General features: G+C 44.6%; 1 protein-coding gene across 1 annotated transcript in view; it reads right to left on the bottom strand.

Annotated features, from left to right (window-relative positions):
- The window catches only part of WDR86 (WD repeat domain 86), a 30,537-nt gene extending 14,824 nt beyond the window's left edge, over window positions 1-15,713 (bottom strand). Inside the window, exons 1-3 of the mRNA XM_054992141.1 lie at window positions 15,551-15,713; window positions 10,766-10,907; window positions 7,068-7,500 (exon numbers count right to left, since the gene is read on the bottom strand). Of these exons, the coding sequence (XP_054848116.1) occupies window positions 7,068-7,500; window positions 10,766-10,907; window positions 15,551-15,713 (738 nt within the window). The remainder of the gene's footprint in view (window positions 1-7,067; window positions 7,501-10,765; window positions 10,908-15,550) is intronic.
- Between the last annotated feature and the right edge of the window lie 6,161 nt (window positions 15,714-21,874).

Genomic DNA, 21,874 nt, shown 5'->3' with positions numbered 1-21,874 from the left:
AAAAACAAACACAAACTCGCTCTTGCTTATCTGCAAACCAGAGAACTGAAAAGAACCTTGGCATGGCAGAGGACACCTGATATTTGTGTGGATAAATTATCTCCCCCTGCAACTGTTTGGGTGGCCTCTTCTTTTGTGATTACACAAACCTCTGGGGGGCGGAGAGGGGGGGACCGCTCTGGCATGGACAGGACGGCCATAATTATTCAACAGCTGCTTTCAAAGTGGAGCAACACTCTCACGGGGCCATTTCACAAACAAAGTCTCCTGCACCCCAAAGGTAACAAGAATCAGGCCTCAGCCACGCTCTCCGCCTTCTCACAGATATGCAGACATTCTCCCTATCCAGCATTTTATATGCCAAGTCTGGATATTAGTCAATCTAGCCCCTGTGCTGTCTATGCTGACTGGGGCCCAAGCAGGGGATTTCCTCGGGCTGGTACTGGAATCATCTTCAGAGAGCTGTTTTATGAAGCTCGGACTTTCTGCATGCCGAGCATCTATCACTGAGCTATGTCCCTCCCACCCCAGCCACTCCCCAATTTAAGAGAAACAATGGAGAGCCCCAGGGGACACACAGCTGCTGAGTGTTTGTTCTACATACACACCGATTCCAGACGACTAACCTTAAATCGCTCCATGCCGCCCTCTTCCGGATCGCGACGGGGAAAATGCGAAATATCGCGTTTCCTCGCGCGAGTTTTGCGCGTCGTCGCGCAAAACTCGCGCGAGGAAACGCGATATTTCGCATTTTCCCCGTCGCGATCCGGAAGAGGGCGGCATGGAGCGATTTAAGGTTAGTCGTCTGGAATCGGCCACAGACATCCCTTTTCTCTACTTCTGCTCTATACCAGAAGAAATCTGTGACAAAGCTGCTTCACAAACCCTTCTGCCTGCAATGCACAAGTTGGCTTCAGTTTGCCCTGGAATTATTCTAATCTTCTCATACATACATGGGTCAGTCACTAAGGCTGGGCTTCCTTCAAGCTGTGACTCGTCAAAGCTCATACTGAAATAAATGTTGTTGGTCTTTATTGTTCTCTAAATGCTTCCACACTTCTACAGACAGCAGTCTATGCAATTGTCAACCAGACCCTCGTTTCAGGCCTACACCAGTTGGACCAGTTCCTTGAACTCCGAGCCATGCACTGTCTGCTGGGACAATCTTTTGAGCGCCATATCGTCAACCCACCCATCTTCGCAGCATCAGAATGAGAGACGGGGCCTCCTTTGTGGTGGCACTCCATCTATACGAAATTCCTTTCCTACCTTAGTTCTCTTGCCCCCTTCACTTTGCAGATTTGAGGCACCAGGTGAAAGAAGCTCCCATCCTCCCAGGCATTTGGCCAGAGGTAAGATTAATATTTTCCTCATTATTTTAATCATGTTTTTTCATGTTACATAGTTGTTATCCTGCTACTATTTTCATTGGTGATTTAACCTTTAAAAAAAAAATGATTTCCTGCCTTACTAAATGAATTATTTTTGTTGCACCCTGCCTTGGGAATCTTCTGCTCAGAAGCAGCATACAAATATATTAAGTAAATAACAGTGCATTCCTGGGCAGAGTTACCCCCTCCTAAGTCCGTTGAATTCAGTGGGCTTAAAAGGGTGTAAATTTGCTTAGGATTGCATTGAAACTATGGCCGGTTCCTCACACCCTTAAAGGGACGGCCCACTCACAAAACACTGGCCACGTCTCCATTTGCAAAATGTTTGCAGGCCGTTTGGCTTCCAGTTTTTCAGCGCCTTTTCTGTGATCAGGGAAAGTGTGTTCCCAGAAAAGGTGCCGAAAAAACGGAAGCCGAATGTCCCGCAATCGTTTTGCAAATGGAGACATCTGGATTCCTGGGGGAAAGCCGCCAGCATGGAGTGAGTTGGCCATCCCTTTAAGGGTGTGTGGAAACAGCTCTCGTCTTCTTCTCCCCAAGAAGAAGTGTCTGATCTACAGCTATGAGACTAGAGCCATCGCCTCGGAACAATGATAAATCCTTTCCACAAAGAGTGCTGTATAGGTTTGCGCCAGAAATGTATGTTCTTATGGATTCAAGCTATGGGCTGTACCTAGCGTTGCCAGCTTCAAGTTGGGAAATTCATGGAGATCTAGGGGGTGAAATCTGGAGAAATCTGGAGAAAGTGGGGTTTGGGGAGGGAAAGGACCTTGGCATGGCATAATTCCATAGAGTCCACCCCCCCCCCCAAAGTAGGCATTTTTTCCAGGTGACCTGATCTCTGTGGCCTGGAGACCAGTTGTAATTCCGGGAGATCTCCAGCCACTACCTGGAGGATGGCAACCCTAGCTGTACCTCAGTGCTTAGCACTCTTGCTTTGCAAATCAAGTTGCAGGTTCAGTTTCTGGTGCTTCCAATTCAAAGACTCTCAAGAAAACCCATTGCCAGTCAGAGTAGACAATACTGAGTTACAGGGATGGACCAATGGTATGACTAGGGTTGCCAGCCTCCAGGTGGTGGCTGGAGATCTCCCGGAATTACAACTGATCTCCAGGTGATGGAGATCAGTTCATTTGAAGAAAATGGCTGCCTTGGAGGGTGGACTTTATGGCATTATACCATTGAGAGGCCCCTCCCCTCCCCGAACCCCACCCTCTCCAGGCTCTACCCCCCAAATCTCCAGGAATTTCCCAGCCTGGACTTGGCAACCATACATATGACTTAGTATATGACCCAGAAATTTCTCTGGGTAGAGAACGGCTGGTGTCTAGTGGTAAAATAAATGGGCAATTCAACAGTATTTCAAAGCCATTCGTAATATATATTTATTTGTCCCATTTATACCCCTCCTTTCTCCCCAGTGGAGACACAGTGCGGCATACATCGTACTCTTACTACACTACAAGTTTCTGTTTCTTGCGTCAATCTATGAACCAACATACCGGCATACTGGGAAATAAATTAACCACCTGAATAATCTTTGTTAGCTTTCCTCTGAATCTTTTCAGCCTATTTAACTTTGAAACCAGATTTATTTATATAAGGGACTTTTCAGGCATATCAGAGGCTCTTAAAGTTGCTTAGGGGGGAAAAAATTAGAGATTTTACTTTCTGATTTTCTTTTCTTAAAATGTGAGGTTATGTGTAATAGTTAAATCTACATTGCATCTCCAAGCCCAATTTTTAAAAAATTGCTTTTTATTTATTACAATATCTGTAGTTTCTACTGTATTTTTTTCTGCTCCTCTTCCTTTCTCCCTAAACATACATGGGTATCTTGGGATGTACAGTTTATAGGGATGTCTCTAAAAATGGCTAATTATAGTGTTTTTGTATTGTCTTTAGTTTTTAACCCACCATAATAATACTTTAATTAAAAAAAGCAATGTATACATTTTGAATACTGATCATTATGATCTTACAAAAACATTTCCAGTTTAGAATTCAGAATTGTATCATACAGTCCAATTTGATATATGTTGTACATCTTTTATGTTGTATTTTAAAAGGAAATTGGTACTGCGTATATTTAAATTTTTTAAAAATGAACTCCCCCTCCTGAAAAACCCTCAGAAAGTAAGGTTGTTCTCCCTTGAATTTTGAAAGTTTCTTGAAGTTTTATCTCTCTATCCATAGGTCACCAAAATAGCACCGGATCTCTAGGCCAACTCATGCCCAGGACAAAGCAGGTATAGACAACCACACAAATGAAGGACAGCTGTTCACACATGTGTACAAGGCACCCCCAAGCAGAGTTACACCCTATTCACTTCGATGGATTTCAAGAGTGTAATTCCTTTTAGGATTGTGCAGTTCGCCTGTTTCTCAAACGTTAGTTGAGTTCACATCCCACAGAAAGCAAGTATGATACAGTAGTTGGGGTGTTCGACTAGGATCTGAGACACCCAGGGTCAAATTCCCACTCCGCTATGGAAGCTCACTGGGTGACCTTGGGCCTGGCACATGCTGTCAGACTAACCTACCTCACAGGGTTGTTGTGAAGATAAAATGGGGCAGATGAGAAGGTTGAAAGCCTCTTTGGGTCCCCACTGGAGAGAAAGGAGGGGTATAAATGAAGCAAATAAATGAAAACGGTGCAGGCGCCCATCGTGAGCCTTTCACTATGTGGTAACATTTGCCTATAGCTCCCTAGCTGCCCTCCTTTATGTACTCAGTTATCAGCCTGATGCTGCACTCTACCAAGTGTCAGCAGTTAGCGCAAGAGACAGTGGTCTCCATCAGGGCTGTATTATTCATCAGGCTGACTAGGCCGAAGCCTAGGGGCCCCGCAGGGACTAGGGGCCCATCAATGTGGGGCACACCCCCACATAAATTAAAATTAATTGACTCTCTTATATAACCTCTATTAATAAGATAATGAACTGCTTCCTTATTGAAGTGAAACAAATTGTCCCTTATATTAAAACAATTATCCATAAATTATATATTTTTAATAAATATAAAAAAATCACTTCAAAATATGAGTGTTGAACAATTATACCTCCAAAATGTTCTTTCCTGAAGAGTTCTACTCGCACAATAAAAATATTTTTTAAATTGTGAATAGAATTCTTCAGGAGACCCTCAAAATGGATATAGGGTTGTGTACTGCGGCCTAGGGCCTACTATACCAGGGTCAGGCAGTCAGCCGTAGTGAGGCGAAAGATTGAAGTGTTGGAGGGGGCCCAAAATACCTGAAAGCCTGGGGGCCCAGCCATGGGTTAATATGGCCCCGGTCTCCATGTGAGACCCCTGCCCCTCAGCCCACTATAGCAGCTGACTCTGACGCTGCTGCACTCAAGCTCCAGGCAAGACCCTGCATGCCCTTTCTTTCCCCTCCCCACATATTTATTCATATGAAATGTCTTCTACATGGGGCCGACTCCAAACTTTGTTTGGGAACTCCGTCTAGAGCAAAATGTGGCTGCCACAGTTTACCTGCCAGCTTACAGAGAGATCACATCACACTTTCAGTTTTAAAAGAGGTACAATGACTGCTTCAGAGCCCCTCGTTCTGACAAAACCTTCACCCAATCTTGGTTCAGTGTCTTCAAAGGACCTTCTTCTCCTACATGAACCCGTCTGTTATAAGAGGAACTGTTCTGCATGGTCATATCAGGAGAAGAAAGGAGTGAAAGCGCAAGAGACAGGGCCTCCTTGATAGTGGTGTCAAGACTGTGGAACTCCCCCCAGTGAAGACTAGCCTGGTGCTGGATTTACAAGGCTTTAGGCACCAAGCAAAGCATTTGTTAACCAAAAGTTATGTATGTGTGTGTTATGTGCCATCAAGTCGCCTCCAACCTATGGTGACCCTATGAATGAAAGACCTCCAAAACGTCCTATCATTAACAGACTTGCTCAGATCCTGCAAACTGGAGGACGTGGCTTCTTTTATTGAGTCAAGCCAACTCGTTTTAGGTTTTCCTTTTTCCCCTACTTCTTTCCACTTTTCCTAGCATTATCGACTTTTCCAGAGAATCTTGTCTTCTCATGATGTGACCAACCATAGGATAGCCTCAGTTTTGACATTTTAATTGCCCCAGTATCATTAATAAGTTCATTTTTCATGACCTGAGCAAGGCTGTCAATAGGACATTGGAGGCCATTAATTCACAGAGCTGACCTAAGTGTGAGCGCCTTGATGGCACACAACATACACATTTCAACCCGTCCTTATTTGTTGTGAATGTTTTAAAAGGCCTTGGGCTACTTCTATTGTCTGTGTCTAAAACCCTTCTCTACACTAAAAAAAAAAAAGGAAAGAAACCTGGACTCAAAGCCTCTCCCTTCCTTCCTTCCCACAAAGACCACATCCCAAATTAACACCACAGCAAGACACTTCCCAGCAGAATACAATGAATTAAAATGACACAGATGCATTTAACTGTCCTCAGTTCTGCCCACCAGTAACTCAGCATGTCGCAGCTTGCCAGCCACATATATTTATATCCACAGATAATGGCAGTAACAACGCAGGCTCTCTTTCCCATCCCCATAATTTGCCATAGCCCATTAAGGGTACAGCATCTCTGCCATTATTGTCCACAGAGATGGCTATCAAGTGACAAGTGTGCCCAACTCCTCCAGGCATCCTGTTAAACCAGAGCTGGGCTTAAGGTCTTTTAATGCCTTCATGAAGCTAAAGACAGCCCCCCTTCAGCTGTCTGTTCCTCGTCTTGAATTGGATTACAACCAGGGCTTTTTTTCAGCTGGAACGCGGTGGAACGGAGTTCCGGAACCTCTTGAAAGTGGTCACATGGCTGGTGGCCCCGCCCCCTGATCTCCAGACAGAGGGGAGTTTAGATTGCCCTCCGCACTGCGTAGGGTAAGCTCAACTCCCCTCTGTCTGGAGATCAAGGGGCGGGGCCACCAGCCATGTGATCATTTTCTCCAAGGGCAACCCACTGAGTTCCACCACCTCTTTCCCCAGAAAAAAAGCCCTGATTACAACCTCTACCACTCGAAAGGTCTGTGCACTTCTCACAATATACCTAGTAGCGACTGGGTTGGAAGCTATGAGCTTTCTGCTGGCCAAAGAGAGTTTTCCTTCCCTTATTCTCCTTCTCATTGCAGCCCTCCTAGCCAACATGGTTTATTGTCCACGCGAGTCCCCCAATCCACAGCATGGTCTAAAGGAAGCAGCGGGGAGAGAAAAGAAGTTGCACAGGTGGGGGACAAAGGGGAATGATCAATTTCCACCAGTGGAAAGCTGGAAGGATCCGACCCAGTATTTCTTAACAATGGCAATAATATTGTGAACAATCCTTTGTAGATCTAGAGGAGTCGGCCATGTTAGTCTGTAGTAGCAAAACTGAAAAGAGTCCAGTAGTACCTTTAAGACTAACCAACTTTACTGTACAGTAAATTTGGTTAGTCTTAAAGGTGCTACTGGACTCTTTTCAATTTTGAATCCTTTGTAGAGATACTCCAGTTTATGCCCATTGAAATAATCAAGAAGCTTAGGCTGGAATAACTCTGAATAGGATTCAACTGACAGTGTTTTTCCCACCTGTGCCATCCACACAAGGGCTCACATGAATGCCCCCTCTGTTTTATCTCACCAAATGCTTTGTTAGGCCCTTGTTCCTTGGAATAAACCATCTCTCTGTCTCTCACCTCTAAGCAGATGATGGATCCTTGGTGCTCTTTGAACACTCTCAGCTGCTCACCCGTCACTATGTTCCACGTCCGAATGGTGTAATCAGTGCTGCCTGAAAAGAGTTCCCTGTTTGGCGCATCAAGTATAAGGCATAAGATAGCCCCAGTGTGTCCCAGAAGAGTCTGGTGGCAACGCCCGCTGGACACCCACCAGACTTTCACAGTACAGTCCGTGCTTCCCGTCACCAGGAAGTCCTTGCTTAGTTTCTCTTCCTCTGACTCTTCCTCTTCGGAATCCTGAAGAAGGTCCTGGGAGGAGTAGAGCGCCAAGGTCAGGACGCAGTTCCGATGGCCCCGGAACTCCTGGATCGGCTTCTCTTTGTCCACGCTCCAGCACCGTGCTGTCCTGTCATAGGAGCCACTGAAGAGATAATCCTTGGAAACCAGGATCCTGTTGGGGGAATAAACTAGGCGTCAAATATCCCTCTCACTCTTGCTAAACTAATGGGAGTTACAAAGGGAGGATAACCTACTACCCCTGAAAGCATCCCCAAAAAGAGTTGCTGATTTGAATGTATGAAGTTCCCTTAAGCCACATCAGACCACTGGACCATCCGGCTCAAGTCTGTCTACAATGACTTGCAGAAACTCTCCTGGGTAGGAAGAGAGGGAGTGCTAGTTCACAACAAATGGTGCCAGAGACTTTTTGACTAGACATATGCGGATGTTAGTATAGGGTCTTTTGCATGTCAAGTAAGACAGTAAGTTAGCATCCCTCCCTAAAAGGTCATAGATGCAGAGGAGTTAGCCGTGTTAGTCTGTAGTAGCAAAATAGTAAAGAGTCAAGTAGCACCTTTAAAACTAACAAATTTTATTGTGGCATAAGCTTTCGAGAACCACAGCTCTCTTCGTCAGATGCATCTGATGAAGAGAGCTGTGGCTCTCGAAAGCTTATGCTACAATAAAGTTGGTTAGTCTTAAAGGTGCTACTGGACTCTTTACTATTTTCCTCCCTAAATGGTGCACCATTTCTCTTGACCCAAGCAAGGCCCATCTCAGATCTGAAACCTGGACCATTCACACCCTAAGCAAGAATCATATCCCCAAACCAACTCGTTGGATCATAGCAGTTTCACCTTCCAAAGCCTATACACAAATCAACTCCATCGTCAATCTCTGGAGGCAGCTGTGTTTATATTTGTTTAGATATATTTATACTCTGCTTTTTTTCCCCAATGAGGACTCAGAGCAGCTTAGAATATCATCCAGAGAAAGCAAGTGCGGTGCACTAATTAGAGTGCGGGACTAGGATTTGAAAGACCCTGGTTCGAATTCTGGCTCTGCCATGGAAGTTTACTAGGTGACTTTGGCCAGTCACACACTGGGGAGAAAGCCAGGGTATAAATGAAATAAATAAATAAATAAATCTCTCCTCTACTATTTTAACTTAGCAACCAGCCTGTGATGTAGGTTAGACTGAGAGTGTGTGACTGGCCCAAGGCCACCCAGCAATCCTCCATGGCAGAGCGAGGATTTTAATTTGGATCCATGGCTTCTTGCCCGACCCATGATGGTCATGACCAGCAGACATCCTCATTTCTCTTTCTGAACTTGCTTTAAACATTTTAATACCGTCTTTGTGCACATACATTCTGCTGTTTTCTTTTCTCTGTTCCAAGTGTTTTTTGGTTCTTTCAATCCACCCTCATAGCATCTGTAATTTAGACCCTCAGTCACTGACATAGCCTGCCTCTCATTCTTTTCAACATACTGAACAGTGAACTAAACACAGCAGCCCCCAGAATATACTGGGCTAGTGTCTTGAATTCATAGCTTCAAGCTCATTCTTCCAGGGGCTTCTCCTATATTTTCAGTTTAGCCAAACAGTGAGCAGAAATTCAAGGGCTGACTTGCTTGCCCTAATAGCTCCAACCAGTGACAATGACTGCACATAGGCAGGCAACCGTTTGCCATATGGCTGCTTGAAATCTCACTATAGTTGAAGCCAGGGCTCATTTTGAGGGGGAACGCGCAGGAATGCAGTTCCAGCAGTTCCCCAAAGAGGTCACATGTCAGGTGGCCCCGCCCACCTGACTCTCGGCCATTTGGGGCCCATTTTGGCCTGGATTGGGGCCGAAACGGCCCAGATCAGGCCTCTGACAGGTGGTGGATCACTCTCCCACTCATCAGCGGCCCAATCCTGGCCATTTTGGGCCCCTTTTCGGCCATTTTCAGCCCTTTTTTGCCATGTTGGGCCCAATTTCGGCCCTGAATGGCCAGGATTGGGTTCAAAACAGCCAGGATAGGTGATGTCAGGGGGAGTGGCATATACAAATCAGTCATGTTAATGACACACTTCCAGTGATGACAAGGGGCATGGCATATGCTAATGAGTTATGCTAATGAGTTCCTCCAGATCTTTTTCTACAAGATGACCCCTGGATGAAGCTACAAATAAACTGTTATCTGGGGTTTGGTTTTAAATAGCAATGTTTCACCTGCGACATATATGTCACCTTGAGCCATTAGGAAATGCAGGATATAAATATTCAAATAAATAAAAAACTTCAAAACAATGTGGGAAGCCAGAGATTTGTAGCATTTGGCCAGAAGTCAAAGAGAGCTCTCTTACAGCTCTATAACACCTGAACAACATGACCGCATGTGTTGGGTAGTGGTAAAATGCAGCTCACTATATATCCAAACCTTGGAGGCAACCAGCTCCAATGAATCCGCAGCAGTCCAAAGATAAGCTTACAAATGTTTACCTTGTGTCTAATAGTCTCTTGTATTCTGCCAAGATCATCGTTTATCCAGAAAGCTTATTGTCTTTAACGCCTTTGGCACCAGGCTCCTAAAAAGGATTATTTATTCCTTACATTTAATGTGCAAGTTTAATATCAGAATGCCTGGCCCGAAACTTCTCTGGGGGTAATTAACAGTAAGGCAGAATTCCAAACCTTTTTTTAAAAAGCCCCAGTTGTGTCCTTGTGCTGCAAAGTAGTATGTTTAAGCATGGGACTTTGCAAGGTGCATCTGTTACCAATTGAGCTGCTCGGGGTTTTTTTTCCCCCTCTGGAATTTCAGCCCCAGCAGTGGATTTGGTTCCATTCCTTCTTATTGTGAGCTTTCTTGCCATTCCCCCATCTCTAGAATATACCTATGTCAGCAGCAGCATCACTAGGATAACCAATCATACAGGTAAAGAGTCCAGTAGCACCTTTAAGACTAACCGACTCTATTGTAGCATAAGCTTTCAAGAACCACAGCTCTCTTCGTCAGATGCATCGTAATAAGCAAGACCGTGCTACAATAAAGTTGGTTAGTCTTCAAGGTGCTACAGGACTCTTTACTATTTTGCGACCACAGACTAACACGGTTAACTCCTCTGGATTTCTGATGATGCATCTAATGAAGAGAGTTGTGGTTCTCGAAAGCTTATGCTACAATAAAGTTGGTTAGTCTTAAAGGTGCTACTGGACTCTTTACTATTTTGCAACTACAGACTAACACGGCTAACTCCTCTGGATCTACAATCAAACAGGCAAGAGACCGTGAAACAAAGATCCACACTTCCCATGTGTGCAGTACAGCACAGGGGGAAATTATTAGTGAAAGAAGAAATGGGAGTGAGAATTCAACTGAAATCAGGTTATGGCGGGGCAGGGAGGGAGGGAAATCTAGAAGATTCTTTATAAAGACTGAGTAGCGCCTACCTGTTCACAATGGATGTGTGCCCTCGGTAAACTGCCAGACACTGGCCTGTCATGACATCCCACTTTCTAATGGTGTGATCCGCGCTACATGTGAAGGCGGCTTCATTTTCTAGGTGGCAAAAAGTGATGTAGCTTTCATGACCTAAGAACAATACACAAATCAATGAAAACAGCACGGTGGAACTTTTAAAAACTTGGATAAACGTGGCTGTGTTACAGCCCAAAGAGGGTCCATGCATGCTTGTGCATGTATAAGAGGGAAATTCCCCGCTTCTCCCTCCTGTGGCCCACTGTACCTTCAATTCTGCCACTACCAGACTGGTTCTAGCCTTTCTTTCACTGGCAGTTTGGGACTGGTAATGCATTGAGCATGTGCACAGTGGTGAACCCTTCAACATCTCCCCGCCCGCTTGCTCCGAACCAGCTAGAAGTGAGTGTGCACAAACATGCATGCACACACATGTTCCAGTGCCTAAGCGTGTAGGGGAAATCTTTGACACAGTCTGCTTCCTTAAAAAGAGAAAGATCTTTATTCACAACTGCACAGATAACACTACGGAGCCCAGAAACATAGGGGAAAGAATATCACAACATAAAAGCTATTGCAGAGCTAAGAAAGTTAGCTAAGCTAACTTGAGTCACTGATGGTACCGCTGCATCTCAATCAGTAGGGTGGATGTGCACTTCCCGGGAGAAAATGCCCCCCTCTATCCCTCCTACTTCCCGTCCAGGTTGAATACAGCTTGCACACCGCACAAGAAGTGTACAGATCTTTTAAAACCTTTCTTCCGATGAGTGGACTTTCCCTCCTCCCAAACCTGGGATCTGGAATTGCATCCTTCACGGGACCTAGGTATATCCTTCTCCAATCATATTGGGCTGCACATCACACTGGCTTTCCTACCGAATGCAAGTTATGCAAACAGCCGTTCATCTTGCCCTTCTTAGCAGTGGGGACAAATTGTTATCTGCTAATGGAAAATGCATCTCCGCTCAGTTGGCATTTGAGCCTTTTATTATCTTCTCCTTGTGGAAAAGAATGTCCTTCTCAGAGATCTGGTTTCCTGGGTTGTAATTAATGTCATCTTTGTACCTCCTTAGCATCATAGGTAATCACCATAGAATGGAAAAGACTCTTCAAGCATAATTATCTGTGTAATAAATTTGTATCAGTTTTATACCATGTTATCTGTCACAGTATCTCTCAGAGGGTTCCTGTAAAGTTTGGAACTATAGTTCCCGGGTTAGAGAGCATTTTGGTGCCTGTTTGGTGTAGTGGTTAAGAGCGCAGGACTCTAATCTGGATGAACCGGGTTTGATTCCCCACTCCTCCGCTTGTAGCCAGCTGGGTGACCTTGGGTCAGTCACAGCTTCTAGGAGCTCTCTCAGCCCAACCCACCTCACAGAGCGTTTTGTTGTGGGGATAATAATAACACACTTTGTAAACCACTCTGAGTTGGCATTAAGTTGTCCTGAAAGGCGGTATATAAATCGAATGTTGTTGTTGGTTGCCAGTCTGGTGGCTGGAGATCTCCTGGAATTACAACGGATCTCCAGCTGAAAGAGATCAGTTCCCCTGGAGAAAATGGCTGCTTTGGAAGGCGGACTCTACGGCATTCTACTCTGCTGAGGCCCCTCCCCTCCCAAACCCCACCCGTTCCAAGCTCCACCCCCCAAATCTCCAGGAATTTCCCATCCTGGGGCTGGCAACCCTAAGCCCGTTTTAAGCTTGTAGAGTTGAAATGTCCTAATTCAACGTCTTTATAAATACTGCTAGGAAATATTGCCAGGTATTAAATGTTCCTCAAGGGCTTTCCTCCACACATCTAGTACCTCCTGTAAACCTACCACAACCTTACACTTCAAAACCCGCTAGGAGCACAGGTGCATGTCCTGCAATGCTTACTCAGTCCGCTTGAGTTCAACGGAGCCTACTCCCAACTGAACGCTGATCGGAATTGGACCTTAGGATAGTTTAATATTAAATTCCTTATTCTTTATGTTAGGTAAAAAAGCAGTCTCTACATACAAGATAGTTAACGATTTATACTTTGGTAATCTGAGCACCTTCTGATTCAAGTACAGGAATATTCTTTGCTTTGATAATTTTTTTTAAGCTCATCAATCCATCCATTCCTTGTTTGACAGGTTTTCTTTCACATTCCTCCACATTCCTTAGTCGCCTTGAGGTTAATCTATGGGAATTGTATTTAAAGTGACACCTCTTGGTTTGAAGATGGAAAACAATCCAGCAGCACTCATTCAAGTAGTTTTCATCAGTCCAATGGGGGGGGGGCATGTTTATTCAGCTGCAGGAACTCCTGTTGTTCAACAAAATGGATTCTTTGACTGACTGAGGTATCAAGAAACTCCAGGAGGATAAAAACAAAATGACATTTTAGATGAAAAGCTAAACTGTAAAGCGAAGGGCAGGGAAGATTTGCCTCATCTTCTTCCAAAGTGTGAATGAACAGATGCGATCGGCTACTCACCTGGGGCGAGTCGCCATGTCCCAGAGGCAAGCAGGCGAGAAGCAATACCCCACAAGGCAGTACCCCATGCCTTCCATTATAGCTCATCCGGAGAATTAGAAAGACTGAGACAGGGCTGATGGATCATCGTTTCTTAGCCTTTCAAAATGAGTAGCGCCCCCCCCCCCCGCCGCCCATCAACTCCTCCTGACTCAAGACAAAAACTTGCAGCTCTTTTTCCCTGAGCCAAAACAAGCACTATAACAGCACTCTGGCTCTACCCCCCCCAGCCTTTCCAATCCAGAAGGGGCAGCAAGGATGCTCTGCTGCTGCTTCCAGCCCATGGAAAAATATCGTGCTGCTTCGTTCACACGCTGGGAAGAGCACCACCGTCAGAGTATCAGTTTGCTAGTCCGTTCTCAAGCCAAAGCTACGCCATGTTCTCATGTTATAATCTGTAGTTGTTTAGTTCTCTCCCTCCAGGCCCAGGTGCTGTCCAGGCCGCCTATATCTATGGGAGCGAAGAATTCTTATCAACCCGTTCCGTCCGACCTTGACGTCCTCGCCTTCCCAGGCCTTCTAGACAGGACTAAGGGGGGAGGCTGGGAAGGGGTGTTTGAAGTGTTGTTACTTTCATTTTATGTGTCGTTCTCAACAAAGCTTTCGTTCAGCCAAAGCTTTCATAGCCCTTGGAATATGGTCACTTGTATCCTGAGCATTGTTTTTCAATAAACCTTTTGGAATCAAGAAACTTTGTGCTTCTTGCAGAAGGGGGGAGACGAACTCTAGATAACTGGGATTCCATAGTCTGACAACCACATTGCAACCGCTTTGTCCTTTCTTTTAGTTAGGAGATGGAGAAGGGAGCAGATGGGCTTTCCTGAACTATTTAACCAGACTGGGTGGAATGGATACATTTGCAGATCCATCAGAGATGCCCCACGGGCACTATGTTTTCTGCCATTTACTACTAGATTCGCTGAACTTGTGTGGGTTGCTTCTGTGGAAAGTAAATCTGATAAGGGGGCTGGCTCAGAGCTAATGCGGCAGACACCAGGCAATGGCCAGTCACCTCACCATCTTTTGTGTTTGTTTTTAAATGGCTGTTTTTTTTTAAATTACAATTTGCAAGAGCCACGAGGAAAGACAGGGTAAGTATTTTAGTAAATAAATGTCTTTTAATCCCAGTTTAGGGAGGTGTATATGGTTCTCCTTCCTCTATTTTATCCTCAAAATAACCCTGTGATATAATCCCACTCTAGGCAAAGTGCAGATTTGAACTCAAGTATCCCATAACCAGCCCTCACCTGGGTAGCCCAGTGAACCGAATCAGAAGCTAAGGAGATTAGTAATTGGATGAGAGGCCTCCAACGAAGGCCAGGGTTGCAGAGGCAGGCAATGGCAAACCACCTCTGTTAGTCTCTTATCATGAAAACCCCACCAGGGGTAACTATAAGACAGCTATGACTTGTGCGCACTAACTACCACCACTTAACCAAAGCATTTTTGGCATGCTATAAATAATGGCAATCCTGAAAAAGCACGCTGTAAGGATTCTAGAAGACCAGAAAGTTTTTCAAATAAATTTCCACTCCTAGGAGGTTGACAGTACAATCCTATGTTGAGTTACTCCAATCTACGCCCACTGAAATCAACGGACAGACGGGACTAACTCTCCATAGGAGCGCACTGGGAGAAAGCAACCATGCTACACTTAGCGGACTCTGTAAGGCAACCATTGCTATACAGACATGGGTTGATACCCCTGGTCTGAATTGACCAGGGCTTTTGAGAGGGTTTGAATGGTGGGCATCTTTTAATGGGCGAGGGAGCAAGATTGGGGCATTGTTATTTTATTCTGGTTTTGACTAGAAATGTTTTTTGTCTATTACTATAAGCTGCCTTGAACCATAAGGAAATTGGGTAAAATGATTCAAGAAATAATTATAAATAAATACACTTGCAAGAGGCTGTGTCTACTGTATATTGCAGGAACATCAAGCGTACTCTCAGACACCTCTGTGCTTAACAAATAACTATTTACTTATCAACATTTATCCAGAGGAAAACTGAAGACCAGCATCATCAACAGCAAAACTTATCTTAGTCCTGCTTATCTTTTGAGCCTAGCCCTTCCTGTGCCCTTTGGATGAAAATCAGCAACTGGCCGCTCCTGGGTAACTGGTTGGTTGGTTCACAATGCTGCAAAATTGCTGTAAAGCTGACATAAAGCATATCACTGTGGCAGGAATGCATTAAGACACAACATTATCCCAGAATCAGGACCAGTCGCAAAGGGGCACACTTACTGTACCTTGAAAATGACCCCGGCACTGGCTGTCAGCGGTGCTCCAGAGTCGTGCGGTGCCATCCTCACTGCCCGTCAGCAGCCACTGCCCGTCAGGGCTGAGGCTGAGCCAGTTGATGCCTCCTTGGTGATCAGTGCAAACTTTCAGTGATGAACTACTGTTGCCCATCTTGCCGGTTCCACCACAAGGCCGGGGGCACTCACCGCCTCTAAGCTATACTAGGAATGGGCGTAAACCCCACAGCGGCAGGCTTCCTGAAGATCACTTTGGCTGCCATCTCTGGGGCAAAAAAACAGATCTCTGCAAAAGAAAAAAAGCATGAAGATCAAAGGAGAGAGCATCCTTTGCTTGCTTGCTTGCTTGCTCGCAGTGCCATCTTACACAGAGTTATATTCTTCCAAGTCCACTGAAGTCAGAGCTCTTTGATGAGTATCCTTCTTCTTAGGAGGGCAGGATCCGGCACCTAACTGCATTGTGCTAACCAGAATATCTGTCTTTAAAGTAGCCAATTTATAGGCAGCACCAGGGCTTTTTTTCAGCAGGAACGCGGTGGAACGGAGTTCCGGAACCTCTTGAAAATGGAGCGGCACGGGAAAACATACAGTAGCATACAGAATAGGGGTCAAATTGATTGACTTATGCCGAATGTGTATATATGGGTCAAAGTGACTGACTATCTATGATAGAGTTGCATAATGGAGATATTAGATAATTAAAACAGTACGAAAATAAGATATATAGAAGGAAGCAAAGAGTAATACATGGTGTAGAGGTTAAATTGATTTATATTGAAGGTATGAAATGTTAATAATGTACTTAACGCTATGTATAACAAGGGACAAATTGTTTGTCCCATATAGATGAGACCAGAATGAGTAAGATAGAGTATAGGCTACTAAAACGATTATTGAAGAATATATGCCAGAAATGTATTATTTAGTTGTTAAGTCAAATGGGAAGGGAAACAGAGATAGCACTGTGATATAATAGATAAGCTTAGAAGAGAGTGAAAGTATATGTTTAATAGGTAAAATAAGTTTGGAACGAGTAGGGGAAAATAGACAAGGGGTTGGAAAACTGTTGGAAGTCATCAAAAGGGGGGGAAGGGAGGGGGTTAGAATTGGAATATTTAAAAGGAATTGATTGTAATGGACATAAAATATTTCTAATCCAATAAAAAAATTTTTTAAAAAAGAAAGAAAATGGAGCGGCACGGAGGGCAATCTCAGCTCCCCTCTGTCTGGAGATCAGGAGGCGGGGCCACCAGCCATGTGACCATTTTCTCCAAGGGCAACCCACTGAGTTCCACCACCTCTTTTCCTAGAAAAAAAGCCCTGGGCAGCACCAAATATAGACCAATGGCTTAGTAAGGTGTGGGACCAAATGATTATGGAAAAAATTACAGAAAGAATTCAACAATCATCAGGGGGAAAAAAGACAACAGAATTTTATAGTAAGTGGAAGCCATTTCTTGACTATATTACAACAAGCAACATACAATCTATGAACACAATCTACCAGTCGTTAATAGAAACATAAGCAACTGAAGAACAACAAAACTTTCATGGATCTATATGGGAAAAACCATCTGAAGAAAAAGAAACTTTAGATGTTAATAGTAAAACTAGTAAACAAGTTATTGTTACGTGAATGTAAAAGTAATACTTGAATTGGACTATGTACTTGATAATCCTTAATTTTTTTAAAAAAGTAGCTAATTTATCACAAGATAAAGTCACTATATGAAGTACTTATTCTTGCTCAAGAACCAAAGTCGTCCCTATTTTTTTTTTCAAAAACTGGCACCACTCTCTGAAAACATTACAGCAACGGTATCTTCTTACTTTTTTTCAACATTTGTTAATGATATTGTCTTAAACTACTACACAATGCAGGTCCAGTAGCACCTTAAAGACCAACCAGATTCCCAGGGTGTAAGCTTCCAAGAGTCCAAAAGCTCAGACCCTGGAAATATAGTTGGTCTTTAAGGTGGTAATGGACCTGAATCTTGCTCTTCTACTGCAGACCAACACGTCTACCCACCTTAAACGACTACGGCAAACTAATGCTATTTTGGAAGTGCAGGATGTATAATATTGTTAATATATGCCCACAGAAAGGTTGTACAAAATAAGGGCCATTTCCACACGTCTTACCTGCCTGCGGAACATCGTGGGAAAGTCCCGGAAGACAGCATCTTCTCACGCGAAATCGTGCCAGGAAGACGCTGTTATCCGGGAGTTTTGCACAAATTCGTGCAAAACTCCTGGATAACAGCATCTTCCTGGCGTGATTTCGCGCGATGTTCCGCAGGCAGGTAAGACGTGTGGAAACGGCAGATTTACCTAGATGCCTGTAGTACACGTAATAGCACTCTATGAACATAGTTAGTAGGATGTCTAAGATGTTTAGTTTAGTTTAGTTAGTTTAGTTTAGTTGGTGTTTAACACGCCCTTCCCACAAGTGGGCTCAGGATGGGGTACAACAGTCACAAAATACAATTACATAGCAGATTGTACAGTAAAATTCAGCAATTAAAATTCTATATATACACAAACCTGATATAGTTGGCTACACATTCCTGCCCCCGGCATACAAAGAGGAGGTAGACAGACACACGAGCTGTACTTGAATACCGGAGACCGGTGGAAGGCTCAATGATGGTCCTGACACTGGCCTCAGCCGTAAGCCTGGTGGAACATCTCCGTCTTGCAGGCCCGCCGAAATGATAGAAGATCCTGGCGGGCCCGAGTGTCCTCAGACAGAGAGTTCCACCAGGTTGGGGCCAGGACCAAAAAGGCCCTAAATAGGTGCTATTTTTATAATAGATGTTGTTTACTTTCATCAGCTGTGAGGCAGTTGTGCTTTATAAACACTTCCTTTCTCCCTGAGTTTTTTTTTAGTTTCATCTGTAATTACTTTCAATTCCACCCCCCCACTCATGACAAGCCATCCCACACCCTCAAACAGTAATCACTATTTAAGAAGCACCTTGCTACTTAAGCGAAGCAAAATCATTCTGACATTACTCTAAGACCATTCCAATTAAAAGCCAAGGTTTGTGTGTATTCTGTGCCAAAGAAATCAAAGTTCGGTGACTTGCAAATGCAAATATCAGGCATACCGTTATTTTGCATGAATTCTTTCTGCTTCCAAGGTCAGGGTTTTCAAAACATTTGGAATTCTTTGGCAAGGGCTAAGGGAGGAAAGACTATGTATAGTGAGAACATATGGGGCACGAAGGCACAGACTCAAAGCTGCTTCACATTAGAAAATCCCTGCATGGAAAAAAGACGTAAAACCACTTCCTGCGGTAAATCTCAGTGGGAAGGGGAGCTGTGGTGGAAGGCGTCCCTCCCAGTCGTTGTCTCCTTTGCCTATCCCTAAGGATTTATGGCTGCAAAGAGAAAACAGCCCCACTACCAGGGTGCTGCTGCTCTTTTATAATGCAAGCACAGGGAGAAAAATGTTGGCAAAGACTACATAACTCATCAAGCCAAACACAGCCCACGAGCAATGTATGGGTGGCCAATGGAGGGGGCGGGGACTTGATAAATTTCCTGTTTGCTGATAGCCTGGGACTGCCCCCCCCCCAAAAGGTCACAAACCACAACACACACATTTCACAATTTTCAAATTCCTTGCCTGCAATGTTGCTGTTTTTTGTGGATGCTAGGAGAAGGCAGTCTGGATTTTGGATGCTTTTGCACCGATCTTAGAACGCATGGATGCAGGTACACATTGTGTCCTGCTCCATCAGAGAGCAGTGGCAAAAGGAGAACATAACGCCTAATCCCTTTTCTTCAAACACCACACTATTTTTTCCCATGGTGCAAATATTAGCACTCCTGCCTTATTGCAGGAGTAAACTGTTCCAGGTGCCAAGATGGGCCAGATAAATACAGTTTGGGTCAAACGGGCAAGCCGGAAGCTTTACCAAGTGCTAACTTCTACAAGGTCCCACTCAAGCCACACTTACTTATTGATTTTATTTTACAATATTTAAATATCACTTTTCAGTTTTATTTTTTTTTTACAAAGTCCAAGTTGGTTTGCAGTAAGAAACTTCAGATGTACACACCAAAGAAATCTAAAAACTGCTCATCTTGTCCATTTGGTGTGTGAATTGACCTGCACGTACACCCTTGTGACAGATGATTGGAAAGGTATGTGTTTTGGGGGGGAAAAGTTTCATGTGGGGCGCGAGAAGTGCCTTCCAAGACACATGGGTAAATATTGTCACAACGGAAAACATTTAATTGGCATCTTGCCCTCCCAGATGAAGTCAGACCTGTTCTCCTCACATCAACTCGGTGAGGTAGACCAGGCAGTGCCCAAGTGACTGGCCAAGGCCACCGAACATCCTTTTCCGCCACCTTAGAATTTAAAATGGGAAATATATCTATCTGAAAAAATGAACCATGATTCACAAAAGCTCATATTGAAATAAATGTTTCAGATAGGTAGCCATGCTGTATCCAAAGCAGAGAGCTTTGACTCTTTTTTTTATTTTATTAAAACTGTAAAACCCACGAAAATACAGTAAGATAACAGTATAAAACAACGAGCAAGACAACATAGCTTTCTGAAGTACAAGAAGGTACAGCTGGTTGTATAAGTACATGTTCAGAGAGAATATTAGCAGTATCCAACTTGGTATACAGCTTTGACTCTTGAAAGCTTATACTCTGAAAATCTTGTTGGTCTCTAAGGTACCACTGTGCTCGAATCCTGCTGAAAGAAAAGTTGTTCGTCTGTAACTTGCCACCGGGCTTTTATTTTGCCAGAATTGGATCCAAGCCACCATGCGGCAACCATTCTCATTAAAAATCCAGAAAGATTTTAAACACTGAATGCACATTAGGGTTGCCAGCCCTCAGGTGGGACACGGAAATCACTCGAATTACAATTGATGTCCTGATGACAAGAATCAGGTCCTTTGTAGATAATGGCTGCTTTGGAGGGTGGACTCTGGCCGATTCCTCACAGCTTACCTGAAGCCAGAATGTTGCAGAACATGCCGGGAAAAACGTGGAAGATTGCGTTTTCTTGCGCGAGTTTGGCGCGATGTCGCGAAAAACTCGAGCGATAAAACAGGATCTTCCGCGTTTTTCCCGGCATGTTCCGCAATGTTCCGGCTTCAGGTAAGCCGTGCGGAATCGGCCTCTATGGCATTATATCCACTGGAGTCCTCAAAGACCGCCTTCCCGAGGCTCCATCCCCAAATCTCCAGGAATTCTACAAGCTGGAGTTGGCAACCTTAATGCACATTTAAGTTTCAACATTAAAAAAACGGAAATACAAAAAAGGCAAAAGTTAGGGTTGCCAGCTCCAGGTTGGTAAATTCCTAGAGCTCTTGGGAGGGAGCCTGGGGAAAGCTGGTTTTGGAGAGGAGAAGGACCTCAGCGGGGTATAATTTCATACAAATTCCAAAGCAGTCATTTTCTCCAGAGGAAATTAATCTGTCACCTGGAAACCAGTTGTAATTCCAGGAGATCTGCAGCCACCACCTGGAGGTTGGCAACCATTGAAACCTCCAAATGTGGGTGGGGGACCCCTCAGGAGTTAGCTGTGTTAGTCTGTAGTTGCAAAAGGAGCCTGGGGGTGATCCTGGTTTCCTCCCTGAAAATGGAGGCCCAGGTTGCAGCGGTTGTCAGGTCTTTTTCCCACCTGCGGTAGACCAGGCAACTTGTCCCCATCCCTGTGACTTAACTACAGTGATCCAGGCAACGGTCATCTCTAGGTTAGATTACTGTAACTCGCTCTACGCAGGCCTACCCATGAGCCTGACCCAGAGATTGCAGCTGGTGCAAAATGCAGCGGCGCGCATCATTATGAAAGTACCAGATAGGGCGCATATTACACCAATACTGCGCAAGCTGCATTGGTTGCCAGTGGAGTACCAGATCAGGTTCAAGGTTCTGGTATTGACCTATAAGGACTTGTGCGGACTGGGGCCAGTGTGCGTGAGGGACCGTCTCTCCCCGTATATTCCCCAGAGGACCCTCCAATCAGGAGAAAAACAATTGTTATCTGTTCCTGGCCCCAAGGAGGCCCGCCTCGCCTCGACTAGAGCCAGGGCTTTCTCAGTCCTGGCTCTTACCTAGTTGAACGCTCTGTCTACTGAGACCAGGGCCCAGCAGGATTTACAATCTTTCCGCTGGGCCTGTAAGACAGAGTTGTTCCGCCAGGTTCATGGCTGAGGTTGGGCCTCTGCTGGCTGGAGGATCCAACATCTACCCCCCTCCCTGTGAAAAGCTGCCCACCACTGTGTTTTTCAGCTGCTGTTACTGTGCTGCTATATCTAGTTGAACTGCTATGTTGTTCGT

This window comes from Eublepharis macularius, chromosome 11 (assembly GCF_028583425.1).
Source record: "Eublepharis macularius isolate TG4126 chromosome 11, MPM_Emac_v1.0, whole genome shotgun sequence".
In the NCBI taxonomy this organism is placed as follows: domain Eukaryota; kingdom Metazoa; phylum Chordata; class Lepidosauria; order Squamata; family Eublepharidae; genus Eublepharis; species Eublepharis macularius.
This window is presented reverse-complemented; position numbering and strand designations above follow the sequence as displayed.